We start from the raw sequence: 27,880 nt of genomic DNA, 5'->3' as shown, positions 1-27,880 counted from the left end.
CATTGATGAACAGTTTGAGAAGGACGTGGGATTTGTTAACCTCTTTCAAAGTTAAATTAGGTATGGACTAATGACAATTTAATATCAGGGCTCTTTAGTTTTTTTTGTCTACCAAGTTACATAAAATATCACTCACTATTAATACCATTCAAATTATATTTTGTCACTGTGACTGTGAACTTATATAGGTATAAATAAATGAATTCATACATAAATACACATACCCTGGAAAAATAAGTAGAGAGGCCAATTTTTCAGCCGGAACAAATAATCTACAACTTGTTTCAGTCGGAACGTAGTGTTACACTTAAATCCTTGACCAACAGCGGTATCGATGATATGATGCGAAACCTCTAAAGAGAGCCCGCCGGCTCCGCAATACATGAAGACGTTGTCAGTTAATGTATAAACTTTCATTTTAAAAATGCTAAAAGTGTGGGGTGTATGAAACCCTGTCCGTTATCCTTTGTCAGAGACATTTTAACAGCTGTCATTGATGGTCCACAGCTGCGAGTAAGGTTAGTAGTTGCTCGGGAAACACGGCGTTTAACTCAGGCTCACAGAGATGCCTCCCAACAAACGCATCCAGAAGAAAACTCTTAAACTGGAATGTGAATGGGGTCCTTGTGAAGAGTCATACAGTCGGATGGAGAACTTTTGCGAGCACGTAGAGGATCATCTGACTGTTTTGAACATGGACGACGACGAAGAAGCAGAGGGTGAATTAGGTTCCAATTTACACCTGACTCTTGTGACGTTGAAATAACTTTTAAGAGCTATAGTCCCTACAAAGTCTCAACCAGACATTTAGATTGGCCATCAGATATCAAACCGGAGCCCTACAGATGACTCCCTGTGTGATTCTGTGCTCGTCAGTATTCATAACCAATTATTGATGCCCTGAATGAGTGATGCCCACTTATGCCACGTGTTTGCTTTTGTTTTAAAGGGGAAAGAAACTGTATGTGGAGAGATTGCGGTTTCTGCTCCGTAGAAGGTTCCGGAGAGCTGCGACGGCATCTACTCTTTCACTGTTACCACACAAAGCTCAAGCAGTTTGGTCAGCAGGCCCTTGACGCACAGCCAGAGATGAGAAGCTGCTCCATTGCATACCACAATCGCAACATGATTCCTGAAATCCCAGATAATTTCAACTGCCTTTGGGAGGAATGTGAGGTAAGACTGAAGGCCGCTTCGTGTTGCTCCTGGTGGAAAAGATGTGCAGATTTGATGATCTACATGCAGGTTGTTTTTTCCCCTTTAACAAAACATATTCCTGTTTTTTTCCATTCTGTCAACATTTGTCAAAGCAACCACCATATGAAAACCCAGAGTGGTTTTATCGCCATGTGGAGATGCATAGTCTGTCCATAGATATACCAGCAGGTGACTGCGAGTTCCCAATACGCTGCAGATGGAAAGGTGCAGAAATGTTTCTGGAACTAAGAATTACATAGCCAAACTCTTTCTTGGATGTAGGACTGTGGCGTTGAAGATCTTTGCCTGTCACTTTGTAGATTGTGAAGCTGTTGCAAAAGGGCGTCCAAAGCTGCGGGAGCACCTTCGCAGCCACACGCAGGAAAAGGTTGTGGCCTGTCCAAGTTGTGGGGGGATGTACGCAAACAACACCAAATTCTTTGATCACATCATACGACAGAGTGCCATGGAAGGTAAAGTCTGCTGATCACAACTCCAACGGAGTCAAATTGTACAAATTGTAGTCACGTAATGATTATTTTGTGTGTGTGTTTGGGCTGTAGGTCAGAGGTTCCAGTGTTCACACTGTTCCAAACGTTTTGCAACAGAAAGACTGCTGAGAGACCACATGAGGACCCACGGTTAGTTCATACACCTTTTGCTGTCAGCATTACTCAATCCTTTGCCCTTATGTCCACATCAGGATAAATGATGCAGGTCATTACTTAATCAGCATCTATTTAAAATGTCAAGTGGTCAATGGGGTTGAGGTCAGGACTGTTGGCAGGCTGTTCCATCCTCTCCACTCCCAAATTCTGGAGATAGTCTCTGATAAATGCCGCTCTCGTTGTCAGCTTGGAGGATAGAATTCGGTCCCAGAGTGTGGAGTTATGTGATTGCCACTGGTTGCAGAATCTCATCTACATTTCTATCTGTATTGAGATTTCCTCCAATGATGATGAGCCTCATTTTTCCAGTGAGGGCGATGCCGCCACACACCATCACACTGCCTCCACCAAAAGATGTTACTCTAATGTTGCAGCAATCAGCAAATGTCCTCGCTTTTTGTGCTGAGTTTATATATGCACGTCTCTTCCCATCATGGAGGAGGCCGTTGTGTTTAATGGAGTGAAATGCCTCCAATTGATTCAAATGGTGTTAGTTAACCTGTCGGAGCTTGTCTGTCTGAGGCTCCTAATGCCACTAAATAATTGTGTTGGAATTTCTTTTCTGTTTTAGGCCACAGTCTAGCTTAGAAATCTTAGACAACAGCTGCGTAGAAACTTCCACCCTAATGAGTAGCAAAAACAGTATGTGAGATTTTTTAGTGCGTCTGAAACATTAGTAGATACTCAATAGTATTCTCTATCCATACTCATTCCGGAGAAATTTATTAGTGTGGATTGATGGACACTAGCTAAGCAGAAACTTCCCGCAATGCAGCAGTGTTTGGTTGCTAAGTGCTGCGCAGATACGTATATATCATAAATATAATATTAAGTATAAAAATATTATATAATATTAATATTATAATATTCGTATATAGTAATATTATGTAATGTCATGTTGTTTGGGCCAGGATAAACTGGAAAGAGCGGAGCGGTGCTGCTACTGCTGCTGTGACAGGAGTTGTTACCGTGGTAACAGCTGCTACTGCTGCTGTGACAGGAGTTGTTACCATGGTAACAACTCCCTCCCAACGGCAGGAAGAGCCGTGTGGCTCTGAGTAGTGCGTCCGAATTAATGCATACTACTGATATTTACTCAAAAGTGTGCTGAACTTAAGTATACTTTTTGAGTGACATTTCGGACGCACTGATACTGCTCATTTCTAATGAAGTGAGTTTTGCCTTGTGTTGCTGTTTTATTTACTGTGTCACACTTAAAAAGAAAATGTTTAACAGAGACAACCCTTCTTGTTATTTTCAACCGTTTGACTGTAGGGTTACCTGCAGTTTCAATGAGTGAAGGAAACTCCTTGATAACAAAACAGCGCTGCAGTATCATTCAACATGTAGAGGATTTAATCTCAATACTGGTGTGTCCTTTATATGTTGGAACAGTGAGCCACTACAAATGCCCGCTATGTGACATGACCTGCCCATCTCCCTCTTCACTGCGCAGCCACATCAAGTTTCGCCACAGCAATGAGAAGCCGTACAGCTGTGACTACTGTGAATACAGGTATCAACTCCTTCTGCAGCACAAGATTCAAGTGTTACAGTTGAAACCAGAAGTTTACATACACTGTGCAAAAAGACACATTTTTTGTCTCACTGTCTGAAGTTAAATCAGAATAAACCTCTCCTGTTTCAGGACAGTCAGGATTACCAAAATCATTTTGCTAAATGCCACAATAATGAGAGAGAGATTCCTAGAGAATTTTATATTACTTTCTTCAAGGTCAAAGGTTTCCATACATTTCCTTAGTATTTAGTAGCATTGCCTTTGAACTAGATGACTTCGGTCAAACGTTTTGGGTAACCTTCCACAAGCTTCTGACAGTACTTTGCTGGAATTCTGGCCCATTCCTCCTGACAGGACCGGTGTAACCGAGTAAGGTTTGCCGGTCGCCTCGCTCGCACACACCTTTTCAGATCTGCTCACAAACTTTCAATGGGATTCAGATCAGGGCTTCTGATGGCCACTCCAGGACATTGACTTTGTTGTCCTCAAACCACTTTCTATGTATTTTGGCAGTAAGCTTAGGGTCATTGTCCATTTGGAAGACCCATTTGCACCCAAGTTTTAGGTTCCTGGGTGATGTTTTTTATTTTTTTTTAGATTTATTTATTTGCACAATTAAAAATTACACAAATAAAAGTAACAACTTTACAAATTAAAGTGCAGGAAGATGCAAAAACTCAAAGAGCTTATCAGGTGCCTCCACCTATAGTTAACATAAAATGTAATATCATACTTATAAGAACAAAATATACAAATGAGCAATTAGAAATCTATAGATGATAGAAATAAATGAAAATTACAAAGAATTTACACAAAAGAAAAAATTATCGGATATATGAATTAACGATAGAGTACAATTTAATGATTAAGAAACAAACAAAAAATAAACGACTAAATAACAAACCAAATAAACACAAACAAAAAATAATTTCAAGGAAATTACACAGACGATAAAATGTGTCAGTACATCCATTACTTATGCCAGAGCAGTTCCATTTACAAAACAAAAATTAAGTGGTGTTTCAGACATCCTTTAAAACAGGGATGTCAAAGTCAAATACACAGAGGGCCAAAAAAACAAATTGTCTATAAGCCGAGGGCCGGACTGGTTCAAAGTTTATTAAAACATATTGAAATGATTGCACGTAACCTATTGAACCAAGACCTAATACAGTGTATTATTTAATGATTAAATGAATAATCGGGAAAACACTTTCAGCAGGCACACAGACAAGAACAAACTGCCTCCAAAGAAAAATCGCATGTCCCGTACATTTAATGAATAAAGTAACATTTTCTTATGGCTCTGTCAGTAAGTTAAAGATAAAACATTTTCAACAGGCAAACAGCAAAAAAGCTATTTTATTTCAAAAACAAAATATGTTCCTTATATCAAGATAAATGCATAAATTAAACTGCATGCATTATAAACTGAAAATGCAATATTATGCTGCTCTATTATCCAACCTATTACTGCTTCAAATAGTAAAATGAGAAAATAAAGAATAAATCAAATCAGTCGTATTCTTTCTCATGGCTCTTATCTGCAATTTCCCCTGAGTCTATTAACTGAAAAATAAATGTAAATAAATAAATAAAATATAATAAAATAAATAAAATGCAAAACTATATGGCACACAGACAGAACAATACTTCCTTCAAAGGAAAATCACATGTCTTGTACATTAAATAAATAAAGTAATATTTTCTTATGGCTCTGTCAGTAAGTTAAAGAGAAAAGATTTTCAACAGGCAAACAGCAAAAAAGCAATTTTAAAAATAAATGCATAAATGAAACTGCATGCATTATAAACTGAAAATGCAATATTATGCTGCTCTATTATGGGCTCAAATTAATGCCATAAATATTTTGTATCTGTAAATAAACTTTGTACTTGTAGAAATATTTTGTGCGTGTGCAAAAAATATTTGTACTTGTAGAAATATTTTGTGCGTGTGAAAAAAATATTTGTACTTGTAGAAATATTTTGTGCGTGTGCAAAAAATATTTGTACTTGCAAAAAATTGTACTTGTACTTGTAGATACAAAGCTACAATTTTTTTACAAAAGCTACAAACTTTTTACAAAAGCTACAAACTTTTTACAAAGCTACAGACTTTTTTACAAAAGCTACAAACTTTTTTTCAAAAGCTACAAACTTTTTTTACAACAACGAATTATGGCGAATTATGGCACTGTTTTGACGTGCCAATAATAAGAGCCAATCAGCGATCTTTGGCACGGGTTTCAAAGCGTTTCTGGAGAGTTCTTATTTTTGCCATTTGAGAAAATTAAATATATTATATTTGGTTAGTTTACAGCGCAGTCATTGCATCGCGCAATGACTGCGCTGTAAACTAATAGTAAATTGACTTCTTTTCATAAAGCACCTTTCTACAAAGAAATGTACGTTTTACGTCTCATTTATTCATTCACACACGCACTAATATACTTGGGAAACAGTTAGGCACCAAATATAATATATTTAATTTTCTCAGATGGCAATAATAAGAACTTTATTGATCCCACATAGGAGGAATTCATGTTATATCAGCTATATTGTAAAAAAGTTTGTAGCTTTGTAAAAAAGTTTGTAGCTTTGTAAAAAAGTTTGTAGCTTTGTAAAAAAGTTTGTAGCTTTGTCTTTACAAGTACAAATATTTTTTGCACACGCACAAAATATTTCTACAAGTACAAATATCTTTTGCAAGTACAAATATTTTTTGCACAGGCACAAAATATTTGTACAAGTACAAATATTTTTTTTTTCACAAGCACAAAATATTTCTACAAGTACAAAGTGTATTTACAGATACAAACTATTTATGGCATTAATTTGAGCCCATACTCTATTATCCAGCCAATTACTGCTTCAAATAGTAAAATGAGAAAATAAAGAATAAATCAAATCAGTCGTATTCTTTCTCATGGCTCTTATCTGCAATTTCCCCTGAGTCTATTAACTGAAAAATAAATATAAATAAATAAAATATAATAAAATAAATAAAATGCAAAACTATATGGCACACAGACAGAACAATACTTCCTTCAAAGAAAAATCACATGTCTTGTAGAATCAAATGTAAAAATTTAACTGAATTAAAAACTAAAAATATGTTAATGCTCCGTAATGCTCACTTGTCTGAGGATGAGCCTGACACTTGGTGGTGTCTCATCTTTTTTCACAAGTTCATCAATGTTTGGGGTAATGCTCTGAGCTGAGGAAATCCTCAGGATTGAGTGAAGGTGCTGATCAGTAAGACGGCTCCTGTGTGCTGTTTTATTTAGCTTCATCAAGGAGAACAGTTGTTCACACAGGTATGTGCTGCCAAACATAGAGAGAGTCCGAGCAGCTTGGATGCGCAGCTCGGCCATTGTGTCAGGGATGAAACGTGCAAACTCAGCAGCACCCACTCTCTCATACTTTTCCTTCAGTGTGTCATTGCACTGAAGCTCAATCAAATCCATTTGTAGGTTTGGTGGTGCGCTTTCCACGTCAACTGCAAAAGGATTGCCGAGCAGTTGAAACCTGCATTTTTGGGCTTCAAAGTCAGCAAATCGGCGTCGGAAGTCGGCGGCAAGTATGCTGAGTTTGTCAGCAAACCGTGCACTCGGGAACACAGGGGTAGAGAGCTTCTCTTTCATGGTCTGGCAACTGGGAAAGTGGCTCAAGTTTTCTTTCCGCATCTGCGTCTCCCACAGACTCAACTTGGTTTTAAACATTTGCACTGTACGGTACATGTCAGAGATGACACGCCCCCGTCCCTGCAGCTGCAGGTTCACCACATTCAGATGGCTCGTGATGTCGCACAGAAACGCCATTTCACACAGAAAGGTTTCATCTCGGAGCTCTGTTGTGTCTTTCCCTTTGCTTTCCATGAAGAGACAGATCTCCTCACGCAGCTCGAAACACCTTTGCAGCACCTTTCCCTGGCTTAGCCATCGCACCTCTGTGTGATAAGGCAAGTCACCATAATCTGCATCTAACTCGCCCAGAAATGCCTTGAACTGGCGGTGATTTAGACCTCTTGCTCTGATGAAGTTAACTGCCTGTGTTATTGTGCCCATTACATGCCACACAAAGACTCCTGGTGTATGATGCAGTGATAAGCTGTCAGCTCACCCGTGACGTTTTCCTCCCGCATCCTCTCACGCATCCTTGCCACCAATCCACTCCTGTGCCCACACATCGCGGGTGCTCCGTCTGTTGTCAATCCCACGAGTTTTTCCCAAGGCAGGCCCATCTCATCTACACATCTGGATACCTCTTCATATAGATCTTGTCCTGTGGTTGTGCCATGCATAGGACGTAATGCCAAAAGCTCTTCATTTATGCTCAGGCTGGAGTCCACTCCACGAATGAAAATTGACAGCTGGGCAATGTCAGATGTGTCGGTGCTCTCATCCACAGCAAGGGAATATGCTATGAAATCTTTTCCCTTTCCCACAAGCTGTTCTTTTATATTGGTGGAAAGCTGGTCTATACGTTCAGCAATAGTGTTTCTGCTCAGGCTCACGTTTGCAAATAGTTGCCTTTTGTCTGGACACACTGCATCACAAACTTTAAGCATACAGTTTTTTATAAACTCTCCCTCTGTAAATGGCCGCGCAGATTTTGCGACTTCTTCTGCCACAATAAAACTCGCCTTGACTGCAGCTTCACTTTGGGATTTTGCTTTTGTGAACAGAGCCTGCTGGGACTTAAGACCTCTTTTTAATTCTTCCACCTTCTGTAGCCTTTGTTCTGTGTCCATATTCTTGTCTTTGTCTGTGTGTTTCTTAGAAGTTTCATGGTGCCTTCTTAGATTGTATTCCTTCATTACGGCTACACTTTCTCCGCACAGAAGACACACAGGTTTTCCATGTACCTCAGTGAACATGTACTCTGCCTCCCACCTACCTTGAAACCCCCTGTTCTCAGCATCCACCTTCCGTTTAGCCATTTTTTAGGGAGGAGGTATATAGCTGAAAGTTTAAATCTGCTCTGACTGCTAATGAAGGATGAAGCCGCTTGCTGCGCTGCAGTGATTTCGCGGGTTACCGATACATTGTTGCGCTGCAGTGATTTTGTTACATTGTTGCGCTGCAGTGAGTTTGCGGGTTACTGTTGCATTGTGGGAAATGTAGTATTGGTGCGTGCAAAACACCAGCGGGCAGCTACAGCCAGCGGGCCGGTTCTAATACTAATCAAATATCATCCCGGGGGCCATAGATAATTCATTGACTTTGACATATGCGCTTTAAAACCTTGTACAGAGAAGCATTTTTTGCTAAATGGGAATATGTATTCCATAGTTTGACCCCCCTTTACCGTATTGCATATTTACCCCTGGTTGTAACACATTGCAGGAGGATGCAGATCTAACGCTCGACGGGTTGTATGGACCTGAGAGTTTGTAGTGAAATAGTCTTTGAGATGAGCAGGAATGCTTTCCTCCTTTAAAGCGACACTACGTAACTTTTCCAACTTAATATCATATTTCCAGAGTCATTGTGATGGTACATCAACTTCCAACAGGCTTAATGACACCTCTGTCATCATCTGAGGGGGTCTGTATCGCTTTCACTGGCACTATGTAACTTTGAGGAGCATGGTAGGAACCCTGCCACACTAAAAAACTACAAATTTTACGGCTTTGACTGCTTTACGGCACATACGTCACTTCCCCCTCCTTCCCGATTCGTAGTCGAGAAGAAAATGGGCGGGGCTTGGAGCGCAGAGGCAGAGCTCAGCAGAGGCTGGTGTTGAGCTAAACGAGGAGTTGGTATCATGGCCGAAGCAGCGAAAAAAACGAAGAAAATAAAAGTTTTAACGGAGCGGAGGAGGCGAAAAAAAGAAAGCGGGAGAGTAACAAGCTAAATGCCCGGACAAAAATAAACATTGGCCCGGCGTTCACTCACTACAAGCCCTTGTAGCCGTCGTCTTGGACAAGAGATGGTTGAAGGAGGATGTAAAGACGTTCATCACCTCCAGGTATGCACTTTTGTCAACACCTATGTCAGTGTGTTTTACAAAAACAATTATCCTTAATGTTGGTGGTGGTCGGAGGGGCCGTTAGGCGCGATATGGCAGCCACGCTTCTTTCAGTCTGCCCCAGGGCAGCTGTGGCTACAGATGTAGTTTACCACCACCTGTGAGGATGTGTATGAATGAATAATGATTTCTGTAAAAAGCGCTCTGGGTGCCTAGAAGGGCGCTATATAAATCCAAGTCATCATTATTATTATTATTATTATTATTATTATTATTATTATTATTATTATTATTTATCCTGAAACTACTACAGCTGCTGTAAGTGTTGCTACTGTATCAAATGTCAATATCTATGTAAACCTTTTGACTCTTCAAGTCTGTATATACAGATACCTATACACTGATGGTAAAAGCAACAAATTTGTAGATATAGTAAAATATAGCCAGAAAAATGAAATATATAGGCAAAGTATACACTTCCAGATAAAAGGAATACAATATAAACACCATATAAGCATATAAAATAAATCTACTTTGTTGGAATTATATTAAAATAATAACAAGGGTAGTAAAATAAACCTTATATGGTGTTTATAATGTGTCGTTTTATCTTGTGAGTGTATAAATATATACATTTCTCTAATTTTTCTATAGCTATACATTAATTGTTTTTACTGTCTGCGTAATTACAGTGACTTCAACAAAGAAAAAAATTCAAACTTGTGATCATCAAAATATGTTGAATGATTTATAGGTCAGTAATTATCAGAAAGACATAATGTTTTTGTATCTTTATTCTCACACTCTGCAGGACTACATCAGATCTGGAAAACTTCCAGAATCACATCTTCATGCAGGGAAGCGGTTCTCCTACACTCCAGCAGTGAATCGCACGCGGACTCTCCCAGCACGAAACAAGGATGGACAATTCAATTCAATTCAATTCAATTTTATTTATATAGCGTCTAATACAACAGAGTTGTCTCTAGACGCTTTACAGAGACCCATACCCAGAACATGACCCCCGAGCAGATATTACATAAACAATGGCAGGTAAAAAACTCCCCTAGTGGGAGAAAAACCTTAAGCCAAACAGTGGCAAGGAAAAACTCCCCTTTAGGAGGGAAGAAACCTTGAGCAGGACCAGGCTCATCAGGGGGGACCCTCCTGCCGAGGGCCAGACTGGTGGGTCAGGGACGGCAACAGCACAGCAGGCAGGTGGAAGCAGCAACGGGATGACCGGGGGTGGGGACCGCAGGCCAGCACACAGCTCCCGAAGCTCCGGCCCAATCAGCAAGTCCCAGGTTGGGGTGCAGGGTCAGGAAAAGACTTGTGCTCCGTAATGCAAGCTACAAGCCACCCACGGCCATCTGCAGGACAAAAGATGCTACTGCTACTATAGTCATTGTATTTATTTACAGTAACTTCTTACACTGTTTCATAGTTCAGTTTTTATTATCAGTTCATTATTTTTAGTTTATTTTTCTACTACTCTATTTACACTTGTTTACTTTATTCACAGTAATTTATCCTGTCATACAGTTGTTCATTACTGCTACTGTGATACAGATTACTTATTGTTTATAATAAGTATCAATGGGATAACTGCTGTCACTATGCAAATGACAAAGTTCAAGAATTTTTCTATTTTCTGAAAGGTGTGTAAATAAAAGTCTGTCTTGTTTTGCACAAATGTCTTTATTTTAAACACACACAAAAACAACTGTACAGGAAAAAATGGAACAAAAAAAAACAATATCAAAATATTTGCAGTAATCCTCATAAAGGTTCCATTCTACAGAAGACGGTGAACCCTGAAACCAGTGTACTGTCCCATTGGGTCTGGAAAGGTGTCTCTTATTTTCCAAACATCATGCTGCCAGAGCACAAACTGGCGATATGCTGCGTGTTGGTTCTGTCTTTGTGGGGGTTCAAACTCTGATGATGCAGAGGTAGAGGTGTTCTCAGGAACAGCAGATTCCTGATAAAACAAGAGACATAATTGTTATGATACAAATGTAAATGTAGAGTTCTATGTTCAATAAGAATCAAAATTAGAATGTTTTCACATATTCGTCTTGGGTTTTGGTAATTCTAAAATTACTGACAATATCAACAGAACAGACAGAAAAATAATAGTGATCATAAAAATGTGTAATTCGCAATGAGGAAGCTTTATAAAATAATAATACAATTGAATAGAATTACAGCACTAGAGGAAATAATGCAATGCAAAGAAAATGTATAGAACATTTCTAGTATTTTTCCTGAGAACTGTAAAATTGTGCAGGGCTGATCTGCAAAATATAAGGAATGGGCATTCAGTTATTCACAGGTTATAAAGTATTTTTTCATTTTGTCAGTAAGGATGTTGGACTACTAATTTATGACGAAATCCTTCTAAAAAACATGACAGGGAAAAGGTGCAGAGCGTATGAGTTTGTAGGGCGCATTATCTCGCTGAAACAACTTAATAAAACCAAGTTGAACTTAGTGTTTTTCAACATCGTCATATTATATTGTTTAACCAAAAATAGATACAGTACCTCTTCGCTATCCATCCTGCAAACGGCCGCTGAAAACAAAAGTGGTTTTGAAAGTCTCTCATCAAAACAAATGCAGCGACGGGGAAGGGGGTTTTCCGGCAGTACGCGCTGGTGCTCATGGGAAATGGAGTGTTCTTTCTGGTAAAGCACTACCGATTTTTGTCCAAAGGAGGCGCCAAACTCAACAAAGCTGAAAGTTCCGTTGTGCTGCTTTAAGACCTTATAAATAAAAACACATGTCTGATAAATATTTATGATATAATGTTGAGAATATAAAGTTTCTGAAACAAAGGACTGGAGGGGCTGTATGAATCTGAACAAGTTGCTATCCTGACAAAACGTTTCTGACAAACCAACATTTTATGTAATGTTGTGGGAAAAGCACTGGCCCAGACTATATTACAGTAAGAAAGATATGGGTAAATTAGACTATAATAAAGAGTGAGAAGAGGCTCGGCCGGACGGACCCCGGCGCAAGATTGGCGTTGGGGGTGTGTGGCAGGGTGGAGAGGTTGACGGGACACACGCACCTGTGTCCCATCCGCCTGAGTGGCTGCCACTCTCCACCCTTCCTGCCTTATAAGGCAGAGCTGGACAGCAGCAAGGGGGCGGAGGAGCTGCTGTGAAGGTGCTGATGTGCTTGTGCACTGTGTCCTGGGTGATTTGCGGTAATAAAAGGGTCTGCACTAAACTCCGTGTCCTCTCCATCCTGTCGGTCGGGCCCCCGTGGCACTCACACTGCTACAATAAACATAAACCCCCGAGCAATTATTACATAAACAATGGCATTTAAAAACTCCCATAGTGGGAAAAAAGCCTTAAGCCAAACAGTGGCAAGGAAAAATTCCCCTTTAGGAGGGAAGAAACCTTGAGCAGGACCAGGCTCATAAGGGGGGACCCTCCTGCCGAAGGCCAGACTGGGGGAGTCAGGGACATCAGCAGCACACAGCAGGCATGTGGAAGCAGCAGCGGGATGACCAGAGGGGGGGGGGACGCAGGCGGAAGCAGCAACGGGATGATCAGAGAGGGGGGGGCGTCAGCAGCACACAGCAGACATGCACCTAGGCAGGTGGAAGCAGCAACGGGATGACCGGGGATGGGGGGGGGGGGACCGGGACCGCAGGCCAGAACGCAGCTTCCGAGGCTCCGGCCTGCAAACATGCACAAAAGAGGAAAAAAAAGGGGGGCCAGCACAAGAAACTACAGGAGCGATAGACAAAAACGATAGCTATGATATTTGATGATGATATGATATTTATAATAAATGGAAATGGAGAAGAGGGGAAGGGGAGAGGAGAAGAAGGGTGAGAGGCACCGCCCAGCGGATCATGTCGGTGCCCCCTGCAGCATAGGCCTATAGCAGCATATCTACCGCGAAGATATATTTGAGACTAACTACAGTATATCTCAAAAGTGAGTACACCCTTTAGATTTTTGCAAATATTCTGTCATATCCTTTCAGGGGATAACACTATCTTAATGAAACTTTGATATAACTTAAAGTGGTCAGTGTGTTGCTTGAATAATAGTATAGATTTATTGTCCATTGAAAATTACTCAGTACACAGCTGTCTAAACAGCTGGCAACAAAAGTGTGTACACCCAACAGTGAACATGTCTAAATTGTGCCCAAAGTGTCAATATTTTGTGTGACCACCATTGTTATCTAGCACTGCTTTAACCCTCCTGGGCATGGAATTCACAGGTTGCTTCTGGAATCTTCTTTCACTCCTCCATGACGACATCACGGAGCGCCCGGATGTTGGACACCTTGCACTCCTCCACCTTCCTCTTGAGGACGCCCCACATGTGCTCAATTGGGTTTAGGTCTGGAGACATACTTGGCCAGTCCATCACCTTAACCTTCAGCTTCTTCAGCAAGGCCGTTGTCATCTTGGAGGTGTGTTTAGGGTCATTATCATGTTGGAAAACTGCCCTACCGCCCAGTTCCTGAAGAGAGGGGATCATGCTCTGCTGCAGGATGTCACAGTATATATTGGAATTGTGTCCCTCGATGAAATGCAGCTCCCCAGTGCCGGCAGCACTCCCCAGCACACCCCAGACCATGATGCTGCCACCACCATGCTTGACTGTAGGCAAAACACATTTGTCTTGGTTCTCCTCACCAGGGTGCCGCCACACACGCCGGACACCATCTGACCCAAACAGGTTTATTTTGGTCTCATCAGACCACAGGACATGGTAACTCATGTTCTTGGATTTATTGTCTTCAGCGAACTGTTTGCGGGCTTTCTTATGCATCGGTTTCGGAAGAGGCTTCTGTCTGGGGCAACGGCCATACAAACCGATTTGATGCAGTGTGTGGCGTATGGTCTGGGCACTGACAGGCTGACATCCCACTTCTGCAACCTCTGCAGCAATGCTGGAAGCACTCGCACGTCTATTTTTTGAAACCAACCTCTGGATATGACGCTGAGCACGAGGACTCAACTTCTTTGGTCGACCCTAGTGAGGCCTGTTCCGAGTGGAACCTGTCCTGGAAAACCGCTGTATGATCTTAGCCACTGTGCTGCAACTCATTTTCATGGTGTTGGCAATCTTCTTATAGCCAAGGCCATCTTTGTGAAGCGCAATAATCCTTTTTTTCAGCCGCTCAGAGTTCCTTGCCATGAGGTGCCATGTTGTCCAGCATTCAGAGAGAATTTTGCCCAAAACACCAAATTTAACAGCCCTGCTTATCATTTACACCTGAATCTTTGTAACACTAACGAGTCACATGACACCAGGGCGGGAAAACAACATCATTGGGCACAATTAGGACATGTTCACTATGGGGTGTACTCACTTTTGTTGCCAGCTGTTTAGACATTAACAGCTGTGTACTGAGTAATTTTCAAAGGACAATAAATCTATACTGTTATAAAAGCAGCACACTGAACTACTTTAAGTTATATCAAAGTTTCATTAAGATAGTGTTATCCCCTGAAAGGATATGACAGAATATTTGCAAAAATCTAAAGGGTGTTCTCACTTTTGAGATATACTGTATTATAGTCTTGTTCTATAGCTGCAACTATGACTACTGACACTAAAACACTAGAGTTTACACTACCTAAAGATTTACCAACACCAGCTAGAGGTTTACTAAACACTTAACTATAGGCTTTACTAAACAGAAAGGTTTTAAAGGTATTGTGACATCCTTTTTAACATGCTTTTAACACTATTAAAAGTCTTGGCCAACATCCCTCAAATGTGTCTAAAAGAGTGTAACAAGAAAAACTTCACTCTAGTACTCCATTCCTGGCTTTTTATGACAGTGTTTTTTTGCGCCGTGAAAAACGCTTCCTTTTCCCCCTTTCCTGTCAATCATTGCGCCGCTCCTCCTCCCAACCTCCTCCAACCCAGCCATACGCTCACAGCGGCGTCAGAGAGTTAAGCCGGGAGCGACAGGCGAAGCATGCACGGAAAAGCAGCAGGGAAAAGCAGTCCACAGCAAACAATCATAAAAATAAAGGCATGCAAGCAGTAGTGTCCCCTTATCTTAAGTCCAGTCAGTGGCCGCGGGTCTTCTTAGCAGTTTTCCTTCGGTGATTAGAACAAAAGAGGCTCTAAACAGCTCCGTGTTAAGCCTGATTTATGGTTCCGCGTTAAATCGACGCAGAGCCTACGCCGTAGGGTTCAGCGTACGGTGTGCGTCGCCACGTAACCCTACGCCGTAGGCTCTGCGTCGGTGTAACGCGGAACCATAAATCAGCCTTTATGGTGCGCTGAGAGCGGAGAGGAGGCAGGGAGCTGGGTGGAGGGGCGGTGATTTAGCGGGTCTATACGTAACGACCCGCCACCAAACCAGATGAGCCGTTTTTGCATAGTTCTGCGGAAAATCCCAGAAAGCACACAATTCACTGAATGTTAAAAGTTTGTTGTTTTTTGGGTGTAATTGATGTCAAGACACCCAACAAAACACAAAAAATCAAGAAAAATGTGTTTTTCATGTCACAATACCTTTTAAGTTTAGTTTTAAAGGTGGAGGTGGTGTCCTTAACCCAGATTGGAAGTTGGTTCCATGGTAATGTTGCCTGATAGCAGAACGCCTGCCCTCCAAATCTACATTTAGATACTCTAGGGCAGGGGTTCTTAACGTTTCTGACCTTGGGGCCCAATTTTTTCAGTACAGAGTGGCCCGGGGCCCATTAAATATTAACACTGTAGAGGGAGAAGAGCAGTGGTGTGAGGACGCACCCATGGGGGGGCCAGTGCTGGTGGTCCCCAGCCTCACCTGCTGCCTCCTGTCACTCAGGAAGCTGGTAATCCACTGACAGGTGGAGGCAGGCACGGTGAGCTGGGTGAGCTTCTGGTGGAGGATTGCGGGAGCGATCGTGTTGAACGCCGAGCTGAAGTCCACAAACAGGATCCTCGCGTAAGTCCCTGAGGTGTCGAGATGACGCAGGATGTGGTGCACTCCAATGTTGACTGCATCATCCACCGACCTGTTTGCCCGGTAAGCAAACTGCAGGGGGTCGAGCAGGGAGCCTGTGGTGTCCTTCAGGTGGCTCAACACCAGCCGCTCGAAGGTCTTCATGACCACAGACGTCAGGGCGACGGGTCTGTAGTCATTTAGTCCTGTGATGGTGGGTTTCTTGGGAACTGGGATGATGGTGCAAACAAATCATTTCTATACAAATAGTCACATAACTGGCTTGAAACTGCCTTTTCCAGAATTTTAGATACAAATGGAAGGTTGGAAATTGGCCTATAATTAGCTAAGGTGTCTGGGTCAAGAGAAGGTTTTTTTAAGTAAAGGTTTAATTACTGCCACTTTGAAAACCTGTGGTACATATCCTAAGTTTAGGGATAGGTTGATTTGGTCCAGTATTGTCGTACCAATAAGAGAAAAAACATTTTTGAATAGTCGGGATGGGGTCTAACATACATGTGGTTGACTTAGCTCTATTGACGAGTGAGGTCAGCTCAGGGAGGTCTATAGGGTCAAAACAGTCTAGAGTCAAGTCAGAGCCTAGGGAAGTCGCTAAAGCTGAAGAAACGCCCACAGCCGGCTGGTTGATTTCTTCTCTAATTCTCGTGATTTTACTGTTAAAGAAGCTCATAAAGTCTTCACTACTGAGAGCTGCAGGAATGCACGGCTCAACAGAGTTGTGACTCTTTGTCAGCCTGGCTACAGTGCTGAACAGAAAACGTGGGTTACTTTTGTTATCCTCTATCAACGTTGAATAATAAGCTGTTCTGGCTTTGCGAATGGCTTTTTATATCTTTCCATTCACGATAGGAGTCTACAGACTTACAAGAGTACCACTTCCTTTCCATTTTACGCACGTTTTCGCATTCGCATGTTTTGTTTCAACATGCGAATATCTGAATTATACCAGGGAGTTAAGCTCCTGTGGCTAGAAACCCTCCTTTTCAAAGGAGCAACTTCATCTAAAGCTGAATGCAAAAAATCAGCAGTGTTACTAACAAGAAAATCAACATCAGAGATAGAACCCAGGTCACTGGCCTCTACTGCTTCACTATTTTCCACTGTCGTAAGATGAGCAATGGCCTCCTTAAATTTAGCAATAGCTTCATCAGACAAACATCTGCTAAAATAATACCTCCTACTTTGCACTTCAACATCGACAACATTAAATTCAAACGTTATTAAATAATGGTCGGATAAAAGGGAGTTTACAGGTGAGACCAACAGATCATCAGTTTCAACACCGTAGGTGAGAACGAGATCGAGAGTATGAATAAAACAGTGCGTCTGTTTGTCCACTTTTTGTGAGATACCCATTGATTCTAGAAGAGAATTGAAAGCTAATTTAAGATTATAACTTTCAACATACATATGAATATTAAAATTACCCACTATGATGAATTTATCTGTACTGATCAATAATCCAGAAAGGAAATCTGAAAATTCAGACAGAAACTCTAGATAAGCCCCAGCAGGGGGCCGGTCCATTACCACTAACACAGCTGGCTTCTCTGATTTCCAGCTCGGAAATTTCAGACTAAACATGAGGCTTTCAAACGTATTATAATTGCACTTAGGTTCAATTTTTGTTTGGAGACTGGAGTTATAAATTGCTGCGACTCCTCCGCCTCGGCAGGGTTTCTAGGAATGTGATGATTAAAGTAGCCGGGCGGAGTCGATTCATTCAAACTAACATACTCTTCCTCCTGTAACCATGTTTCTGTTAAGCAGAAAATATCACTCCTGCTCTCTGTAATTATATCATTTACTAACAGAGACTTGGAGCTTAACGATCGTATATTTAGTAATCCGCATCTAATTTTTCGGTCTCTTATTGGTACCAAATGTGCATTGGTTTTAATTTTTACAAGGTTATTTTGGTTAACGCCTCCAAAACGCCGCACCTGGTGAACTTTTGGAGGGCGGGGAACTGCAACCACTTCTATTTTGCTAGGCACCTGGTTAGAGTTACCAATTACATCATGTAATCCTATAGTTTTATTGGCAGGCGTTCTCGAGAAGCAGCACAGAAGTGTGTTAAACTGCAGCTCTGCATCCTGGCCTGGACCCTGCGTTGTCAGGGGGAGGGTCTAATAAAACTGGCCAAATTACTAGAGACAAGATCAGCACCAACCCGGGTGGGATGAATGCCGTCTCTTCTAATCAGACCGGGCTTTCCCCAGAACGTCTCCCAATTGTCAATAAAGGCCACGTCGTTTTCTGAACACCACCGATACAACCAGCGACGGAGCGAGAGCATGCGGCTAAACATGTAATTGCTGGTCAGATTGGGGAAGGGACCGGAGAAATCTACGGAGTCCGACATACTTTTGGCGTAGTTACACACCAAGACAATATTCATTTTAGTGACTTCCGACTGGCGAAGACGGGAGTCATTAGCTCCGACATGGATGATAACTTTACCAAATTTACGATTACCCTTTGCCAGTAGCTTAAAATTTGCTTCAATGTTGCCCTCTCTGGCCCCCCGGGATGCACCTAACTATGGTCGCTGGAGTCGGCCTCACATGCCGGACTATGGAGTCTCCAATCACCAGGGTCGGCTTCTCAACGGGTGTGTCGCTGAGTGGGGAAAATCGGTTAGACACATAAAGCGGGTTCTGGTGTTCCGTGCGCCCTTTAGGACTACGCTTCCTCCGAACCGTCACCCACCGGCCCTGACTGGCCGGCTGCTCGGGAGCTGCAGGGGAGCGGCTAGCAGCTGCTGCTACAGGCCGGTCCGCCGCTAGCTTAGCCTGGTTAGCTGACGAGTCTATCGGACTATGGTCAAATTGGCTGTTTTGAGGTCATCGATTATGTCCCTTATCTCTTGGCTACTGGGTGGTTTAGTCTAATGGACTGCCCGGACAGTCAGGAATTTTATCAGCTAAATCCTGGCCAATATTTACAAAAAAAAATTATTAAATTTTTTAGCAATGTCAAGCGGATTATTTACAGCATTTTCACTATCATTAAATACTAAGGGTAACTTTGAATTTTTTTCCCCTCTTTGCAATATCTGATTAATCACTTTCCAGGTATTTTTGGTATCATTTGAATGCCTCTTAAATTCTTCACTGAAATAGTTCTTTTTTGCAGATCTGATGGAATGGATATATTTATTTTCTACAACTTTTATATGCACCATGGGTAAGAGGTGTTGGATTAAATGCATACTTTTTTTAGTTTGTTCTTTTTCTTTAGTAGCTTAAGTAGATCATCTGTAAACCAAGGCTTGTTAGAGGCTTGGCTTTTTTTCTTAGAAGAACTGCCTAGGGGGAAACAGTGATTAAAACTAGTGTTTACTATATCTATGAACTTCCTGTATGCTGAATCAGCATTATTTGTATAAATCTCATCCCATCACATGTTGGCAAGCATATGTTCAAATTTAGAGACTTGCTCATGATCCTTTTATACTTTGGTTTCTTAGTGTAATTAATCACATCAGCCTGTATTAGAGAACACTGAAAAATAGGAAAATGGTCAGATAAATTTGAAAACAAAATCCCAGAATTCATTCCTTTCCCTAGAGAATTTGTGAAAATATTGTCGAGTAAAGATACTGAATGATCTCCAACTCTCGTAGGCCTGTGGATGAGGGGGAAGAAGTAACTAGAGTAAAAGGTATTTAAAAAAATCACCCATGACATTATTCAAATCACATCGACACAAGACACAAGAGGTTTACATTAAAATAAAACACAACTTATTATTATTATTATTATTTTTATTATTATTATTATTATTATTATTATTTTTATTATTATTATTATTATTATTTTCCTTGTTGATACACTCAAGACAAATAGAGAGGTTTAAAGGGGAGTCAGGAGGGCGATATTTAACCCCAACAATGATCTTCTTTTTTGTTTTTTTAAACATTCGTTTATTTGCGTTTTCATGTGGATGACGGGTCCAAACGTAGGAAAATATCTTCGGTTTAGCAGATACCCGGCGTGTACGGGGTCTGCGCAGTCTGATGGGGCAGAGCTGTGGAGACGTCTCCCTCCTGCTGCTTCATATGACGCGGTGTTCGAAAAAAAAGCGTTTGTAGGAGCTTTGCTAAAATCAGCCACTTTTTCCTCTGAATACGTGCCCTTATGTCTTGTAAAACATATTCAATCCTACATTAACTTCTCACATAGTCATTTTCACATAAGGTCAGGTATAACTTTTGAAAAAACCCTAACCTGCAATATGCTCTTTAAAATCATCAAACTCCTTCTGAGTCATTTCCAGACTCACCTTGAGATCATAGCCTTCCTTTGAGAGCTCATCAATCCTCTTGTTTGATGAGTCAACGAAGATCTGCACATATGTTTTAAAACTCATTTCCTGCTGTTCGAGCAAAGTTCTGTAAGAATCCTTTTGTTGGTCCAACATGTTTCCTGAGTAGTGATGCACCCAATGTTCGGTAACCGAAATTGTTCGGCCAAAAATGGCAAAAAACACTTTCGGTATTTGGTGGAATAAGTGGGGAAAAAAACGAACAATTAATAACGGCATGTTTAGACGACGCAATCAAACAGCGAGCAGCGTGGAGTGAGGGGGCGTGCGGTGTTAAATGCAGCAAACATGTCAGCATGTCAAATCATTACTTGAATGTGGGGAAAAAGCAGAGGACACGAGAAATGATCCAGGCTGAGTTGGATTTGGGAAAGCCGCTTGGTGATGGAGACGGTGACGGGACGCACAGCGCAGCAGATCGGAGAGAGAGGAGAGAAAAGGGCCCGTACTACCGATGTGGTGGAGAACCCTCACTGTCTGATATGTTTGATGAGATCCTCCAAGAAAATAACCCAGATTTTTACAATTATTATACAAGGCTTCAAATTGCGGAGATCAGCCCGGCCCCACCGCGACCCGATTCATTGGATTTGAATGGGAGAAAATGAAAAAGGATTATGAGAAAAAATACAATAAGTAGAGTAAGACAAATTGTGACTGGCGGGTATTTCACTGCACATTTATTTGATTTATGCAATGGTGAAAAAATTGGCAAAATAAATGAAAAACTGCAAAGAACCATTGTTCGGTATTATTCCGTATCCGGCCAAGTGTTTTATTATTATTTTCGGTTTCGGCCACAAGTTTTCATTTCGGTGTATCACTAAAAACTAGTTCATCTCTGGGACACAGAGCCCGTCTCCTTTCTGAGTGGTGTGATGGCTGGACATTTCCATGATTATATGTGCGTATAATTGTTTAAACAGATGAACGATGCACCTTCAAACATCTGGAAAATACACCCAAGAACCAGACTTGTGGAGCTCCAGGAGTCTCTCCCTGTTGTCTTGGCTGATTTTCTTTTGATTTTCCCATGATTTCAAGCAAGGAAGCAGGGTGTCACTATACACCTCCTTCACTAAGCACTCATGGCTTCTCCTACCACTACTTGCTGATTACGCCAGCTCTTCCTTTCCTTCCCTCCTCGTAACACTGCCGTCTCAATGCGAATATCAGCTTTTATATCTCTTTGATATCTCTGCTTGGATGAAGGACAGTCACCTTCATCTAAATCTGTCCAAGACAGAGCTTATTGTCTGTCCAGTCAGTCAGTCCTCACCTCCTCAGTTAAGCAGCTGGATTCTACCACACTTGGGCCCACATCTTCTGCCAGGAACCTTGGTGTCATGTTGGACAACCAGCTGACCTTTAAGGACCATGTTGCCTCGGTTTCCTGGTCTTGCCGTTTCGCTCTCTACAACATCAGGAAAACCCGACCCTACCTGACAGAACATATGACACAGCTCTTGGTTCAGGCTCTGGTCATGTCACGCATTGACTACAGCACCTGAGTCCAACTGGACTCTCAGCAGTCTGACCAGCACTGATCCAGCTGGACCCTCCTATTGGATTCCGTGCTTATGTTGTTCTCTCAGATGTAGGTAGTAGTAGTAGTAGTAGTTAGTAGTAGTAGTAGTAGTGTTTGAGGTGTGGCCTTAAAATACATCCCATGGTGTGCCTTCAATTAACTCACATGTTGTCAGTTAACCTATCAGGAGCTTCCTAATCCATGACATCACCTGGGCTTCTCCATGTTATTTAAAGACAGTACTTTTTGTGTATGTAAACATTTGACCCCAAAGAAAGTAATATAAAATTATCAAAGAGATTCTCTCATTATTGTGGCATTTAGAAATATTAAATAATGTTGGGCTGCTGGGTGGCACAGTGGTTAAAGTAAGCAGCACATGTACTGAGGCTACAGTTCTGCAGTGGTCGTAGGTTCGAGTCCCAGCCTGCGGGCCTCTGTTGCATGTCGTCCCCATTCTCTACCTACCCTCTTCCTGTATACACTTGGAAAAAAGACCACTAGAGCCACAAAATTCCTAAAGCAAATGAAATGATTTTGGTAATCCTGACCGACCTGAAACAGGAGAGGTTTAGTCTAATTTTAACTTTAGACAGTGAGACAAAAATGTTTTGTCTTTTTGCACAGTGTATGTAAACGTCTGCTTTCAACTGTAAATACTGACTGATTTTATTTTTTTCTCTCCTCTTCCCTCTTCCTGTACTTGCAGCTGTAAGAATCTGGTGGACCTGCGAAAGCATTTGGACACCCACAGCAGTGACCCCGCATTCCACTGCGACGTTCCCGGGTGTGGCTTCAACTCTCGTACACTGTGCACCATGAAAATTCACCACAAGAAAGAACATGAGGTTTTCTTTTAACATTTATCTATTTACACATATTTAAGACAATTAATTTATACTTGAATAACTGATAACTTTTTTTTTTGCTCCATATTATCAGGGGACTTTTACAGCTCGCTACAAATGCCATGTGTGTGGCCAGTGTTTCACAAGGGGCAACAGCTTAACTGTTCACCTGCACAAAAAACATCAGTTTAAATGGCCCTCTGGACATCCCAGATTCAGGTAAGTGTTACAGATTGAGACACACTTATGGCGCTTTTACACTAGTACCTACTCTGCTCGACTCGCCACACCTCTTCTCGCCTCCACTCGCCTTGTCATCGTTTGTTTTTAGACACCCAGATGAGAAGTAGGAGGTTGGAGAAGCTGCTGTGACGTATTTGATTGTGTGATCTAAACGGAGAAGACAACAACACTAAAGATGTAGAACCTGGAGGAGATGATAGATGTGCTGCTGGGTCTGTGGCTTGTGTTCCATATCAAGTTTAAAAAATGAGAGTGAAAGAAGCTTCAAGTGGCAACGCTTTTTTTTTTTGTTTGTTTGTCTCGGCGATGCTGAAAAGTCAGCTGGGAGCAGCTATGAAGAGACAGAGCTCCTGGTAGATCTGGTCGTTCCTTATCGCCCGTCTAGATCCCTTTTTAATTCTCTCCTCAGCCACCAGGTTTATGAACATCTGACCCTCAGAGTTGGATCACCAAACAGACTTTTGCTGCCATTGCTGGTCGAATAGAATGAACAAGAAGCCGCGAGTCGCTCTTTCGCTGATTTCCACCTCCTGACTCAGACGTATGACTCCAACCCCCCGACCAATCAGTGACCTGTAATTCAATTTCATTTGTTGTTTATTAGCGTCTAATACAACAAATGTTGTCTCTAGACGCTTTCCAGAGACCCAGAACATGAACATAAACATAAACCCCCGAGCAATTATTACATAAACAATGGCAGGTAAAAACTCCCCTAGTGGGAGAAAAGCCTTAAGCCAAACAGTGGCAAGAAAAACTCCCCTTTAGGAGGGAAGAAACCTTGAGCAGGACCAGGCTCCTGCCGAAGGCCAGACTGGGGGGTCGGGGACGTCAGCAGCACACATCAGGCAGGTGGAAGCAGCAGCAGCAGGATGACCGGGGGGGCGGGGTGGGACCGCAGACAGCACGCAGCTGTGTGAAGGAGTAGCGGCTCGACTCCGAGCTCCTCCCGGGTGACCGAACTCCTCACCCTATCTCTAAGGGAGCGTCCAGCCACCCTGCGGAGGAAACTCATCTCTAAGGGAGCGTCCAGCCACCCTGCGGAGGAAACTCATCTCTAAGGGAGCGTCCAGCCACCTTGCGGAGGAAACTCATCTCTAAGGGAGCGTCCAGCCACCCTGCGGAGGAAACTCATCTCTAAGCAAGCGTCCAGCCACCCTGCGGAGGAAACTCATCTCTAAGGAAGCGTCCAGCCGCCCTGCCGAGGAAACTCATCTCTAAGGGAGGAAACTCATCTCTAAGGGAGCGTCCAGCCACCCTGCGGAGGAAACTAATCTCTAAGGGAGCGTCCAGCTGCCCTGCGGAGGAAACTCATCTCTAAGGGAGCGTCCAGCCGCCCTGCGGAGGAAACTCATCTCTAAGGGAGCGTCCAGCCACCCTGCGGAGGAAACTCATCTCTAAGGGAGCGTCCAGCCACCCTGCGGAGGAAACTCATCTCTAAGGGAGCGTCCAGCCACCCTGCGGAGGAAACTCATCTCGGCTGCTTGTGTCCGCGATCTTGTCCTTTCGGTCACTACCCAAAGTTCATGACCATAGGTGAGGGTAGGTGCGTAGATTGACCGGTAAATCGAGAGCTACGCCTTTTGACTCAGCTCCTTCTTCACCACGACGGTCCGGTACATCGACCGCATAACTGCGGACGCTGCACCGATCCGTCTGTCAATCTCCCGCTCCTTCGTTCCCTGACTCGTGAACAAGACCCCGAGATACTTGAACTCCTCCACCTGAGGCAGGACTTCTCCACCCACCCGGAGAAGGCACGCCACCCTTTCCCGGTGGAGAACCATGGCCTCGGTCTTGGAGGTGCTGATTCTCATCCCTGCCGCGTCGCACTCGGCCTCAAACCGCCCCAGCACATGCTGAAGGTCCCGGTCCGATGAAGCCAACAGGACGAAGTCCTGAGGTTCCCAAACCGGATCCCCTCCGGCCCCTGGCTGCGCCTAGAAATCCTGTCCATAAAAATTATGAACAGGACCGGTGACAAAGGGCAGCCCTGCCGGAGTCCAACATGCACCGGGACAAGTCTGATCTACTGCCGGCAATGCGAACCAAACTCCTGCTCCGATCATACAGAGACCGGACAGCCCTTAATAGACCTGGACCCCAGACTCACTGACCCCCCACAGAATGGCACGAGGGACACGGTCAAATGCCTTCTCCAGATCCACAAAACGCATGTAGACTCAATCTTAAACTAGTTACTACGAGATTTAAAATGCTTTAAACGTCTGCTTATTCTGGTGGTTTTGTGGGATTTAAGTTTCGCGATTGCGATTTAATATGCGATTATTTTTTTCAAGGTCCTGTTCTCATGTATTTTTCAACTACACAAGCAATAAATCAGTCTGTTTTATAATAAACAATGTCACATTTATTTAAAGCACAGATTACAACAATAAAGAAAACTAATCTGTGGCTTTACCTCTTTAACACATCTACACACGTCTGTACACACAAGTGTTATGGGTCGTTCTCTCTGAACCCAATCGCACGACACCAAACCGGGTTAAACTTTAGCCAAAACGAGGCATAGTTTGATAGAAAAACTCCCACAGGGAACAAAAAAACTTTCCTCACAGGGAACTCAGAACTTCTTCACAAGTAACTCAAAAAACACCAGCACACTAACAAACAAACCAACAAAACTCAGAGTTAACAAAACGAACCAGCTCGCCAGGAACATAAGGCACTATCAGGTCTTGCAAATACTGTGGAGCTAAGCCGTTTTGGGCTTTATACGCAAGTAATAAAATTTTAAATTGGATTCTGAATTTTACATGTAGCCAATGGAGCGATGCTAACACTGGAGAGACGTGGTCTCTCCTGCTGATTCCTGTCAGTACTCGTGCTGCTGCATTTTGGATCAGCTGGAATCTATTCAGCAAATTACTTGGACATCCTGCTAATAACACATTACAGTAATCTAGTCTAGAAGATACAAACACATGAACTAGTTTTTCTGCATCACTCTGCGAGAGGATTTTCCTAATCTTTGCAATTTTACGGAGATGGAAAAATGCTATTTTACAAACCTCCCCTAAATTTAGCAATAGCTTCATCAGACAAACATCTGCTAAAATAATACCTCCTATTTTGAACTTCAACATTGACGATATTTAATTCAAACGTTATTAAATAATGGTCGGATAAAAGGGAGTTTACAGGTGACACCAACAGACCATCAGTTTCAACACCGTAGGTGAGAACGAGATCCAGAGTATGATTAAAACAGTGCGTCGGTTTGTCCACTTTTTGTGAGATACCCATTGATTCTAGAAGAGAATTGAAAGATAATTTAAGATTATCGCTTTCAACATCCATATGAATATTAAAGGTATTAATTGCAATCGTATTCAAAAACATTTATTGTTATACTGGGTGAAATGGTCCTTCTATCCTAAGAGTAGCCAGTGAATGTGTTCAGAAAAAGGAAAGAAAAAAATCAATCCTCTGAAAACTGTAATCCTGTAAAAACTCTAACCAATCAGTTATTTGCGCACCGAATGGCTCGGATTGGTCAGAAGACCAGAGGCTTGGCAGGAAGGGAAAGAACCAATCGGATGCCTTCATTTGTATGAAGCGCCGCAGCAGCTCCGGCTCTTGAGACTTGGAGGACTTGGAGCTTAACGATCGTATATTTAGTACTCCGCATCTAATCTTTTCGGTCTCTTATTGGAACCAAATGCGCATTGGTTTTAATTTTTCAGTGTGATGATGTCAGATGCAGCCCAACTCAGCCGCTTAGAACCTTGGCAGAATAGTTACAGAAAAGTATCTACTCGGCACGTTAGACCCCTAGTGGAGAAGTGCAAAACTGGGGCGAGTCGAGTTGCGCTGAGTAGGTACTAGTGGAAAAGCGCCATTAGCTATGAAGCAGTGCATCACTAATGCGTTTTTATCCTCCTGTCAGGTATAAAGAACATGAGGATGGCTTCATGCGACTGCAGCTAATCCGCTACGAGAGTGTGGAGCTGACGGAGCAGCTGATGAGGGAAAGACAGAAACGGCAGGCAGAGGAGGATGGTGACAGCAGGGGCCGCAGTAAGGATGAGGAGATGGAAGGGGCATCGACAGGTGCTTCCGAGGTGCAGGAACAGCTACGCGGAGTCCTGCTGGAGGAGCAGCGGGCCGAGGAGCTGACCATCTGCACTGAGGATGGAGGGCAGGAAGATGGCATGCTGTATGTCCTCACAACACCGGAGGACTCTGTTATACTCCAACTCCAGGATGCTACTCAGCAACAAGGAATGTAGCTTAACTGACTTGATACACATCATTAACGCGGGACTGTTTCTCAGATACGTGTTAAACATGTGGAGAGACTCGGGAGGCCCACTCTGTCATGAGCTATCTTAACAAAGCCCCGTATTTAGATAATACAATGCTTTTGTGTGTTTTAATTTGCTGATGTTGGTCACATTTGTCCGTGTTTTCATATCATTTTCATATGTCATTATGAAACATGTTGAGACGGGGAGATGGCCTTATACATTTACAATTCAGCCATAAAGCTTAAGTGTAGTCACCAGAAACAAACACTGACTCTTATGGAGTCCAGCAAAAAAGGCTTTACTGAGCAATTTGATGCAAAAATCCCTAATCTCAATAAAAATGTGGAACTTTGGTTA

General features: G+C 42.5%; 1 protein-coding gene across 1 annotated transcript; it reads left to right on the top strand.

The window, feature by feature from the left end:
• Nucleotides 1–321: 321 nt before the first annotated feature.
• Nucleotides 322–27,880, top strand: hinfp (histone H4 transcription factor). Its single transcript, XM_061739576.1, has 9 exons — nt 322–719; nt 950–1,176; nt 1,311–1,422; nt 1,518–1,670; nt 1,761–1,838; nt 3,261–3,381; nt 22,871–23,009; nt 23,104–23,228; nt 27,163–27,880. The coding sequence occupies exons 1-9, from the start codon at nt 566–568 to the stop codon at nt 27,503–27,505; spliced, it is 1,452 nt and encodes a 483-aa protein (XP_061595560.1). The 5' UTR covers nt 322–565; the 3' UTR covers nt 27,506–27,880.

Source organism: Cololabis saira, chromosome 14, assembly GCF_033807715.1.
Source record: "Cololabis saira isolate AMF1-May2022 chromosome 14, fColSai1.1, whole genome shotgun sequence".
Lineage (NCBI taxonomy): Eukaryota > Metazoa > Chordata > Actinopteri > Beloniformes > Belonidae > Cololabis > Cololabis saira.
Note: the sequence above shows the minus strand (reverse complement) of the source record. Positions and strands in the feature narration are given on the sequence as shown.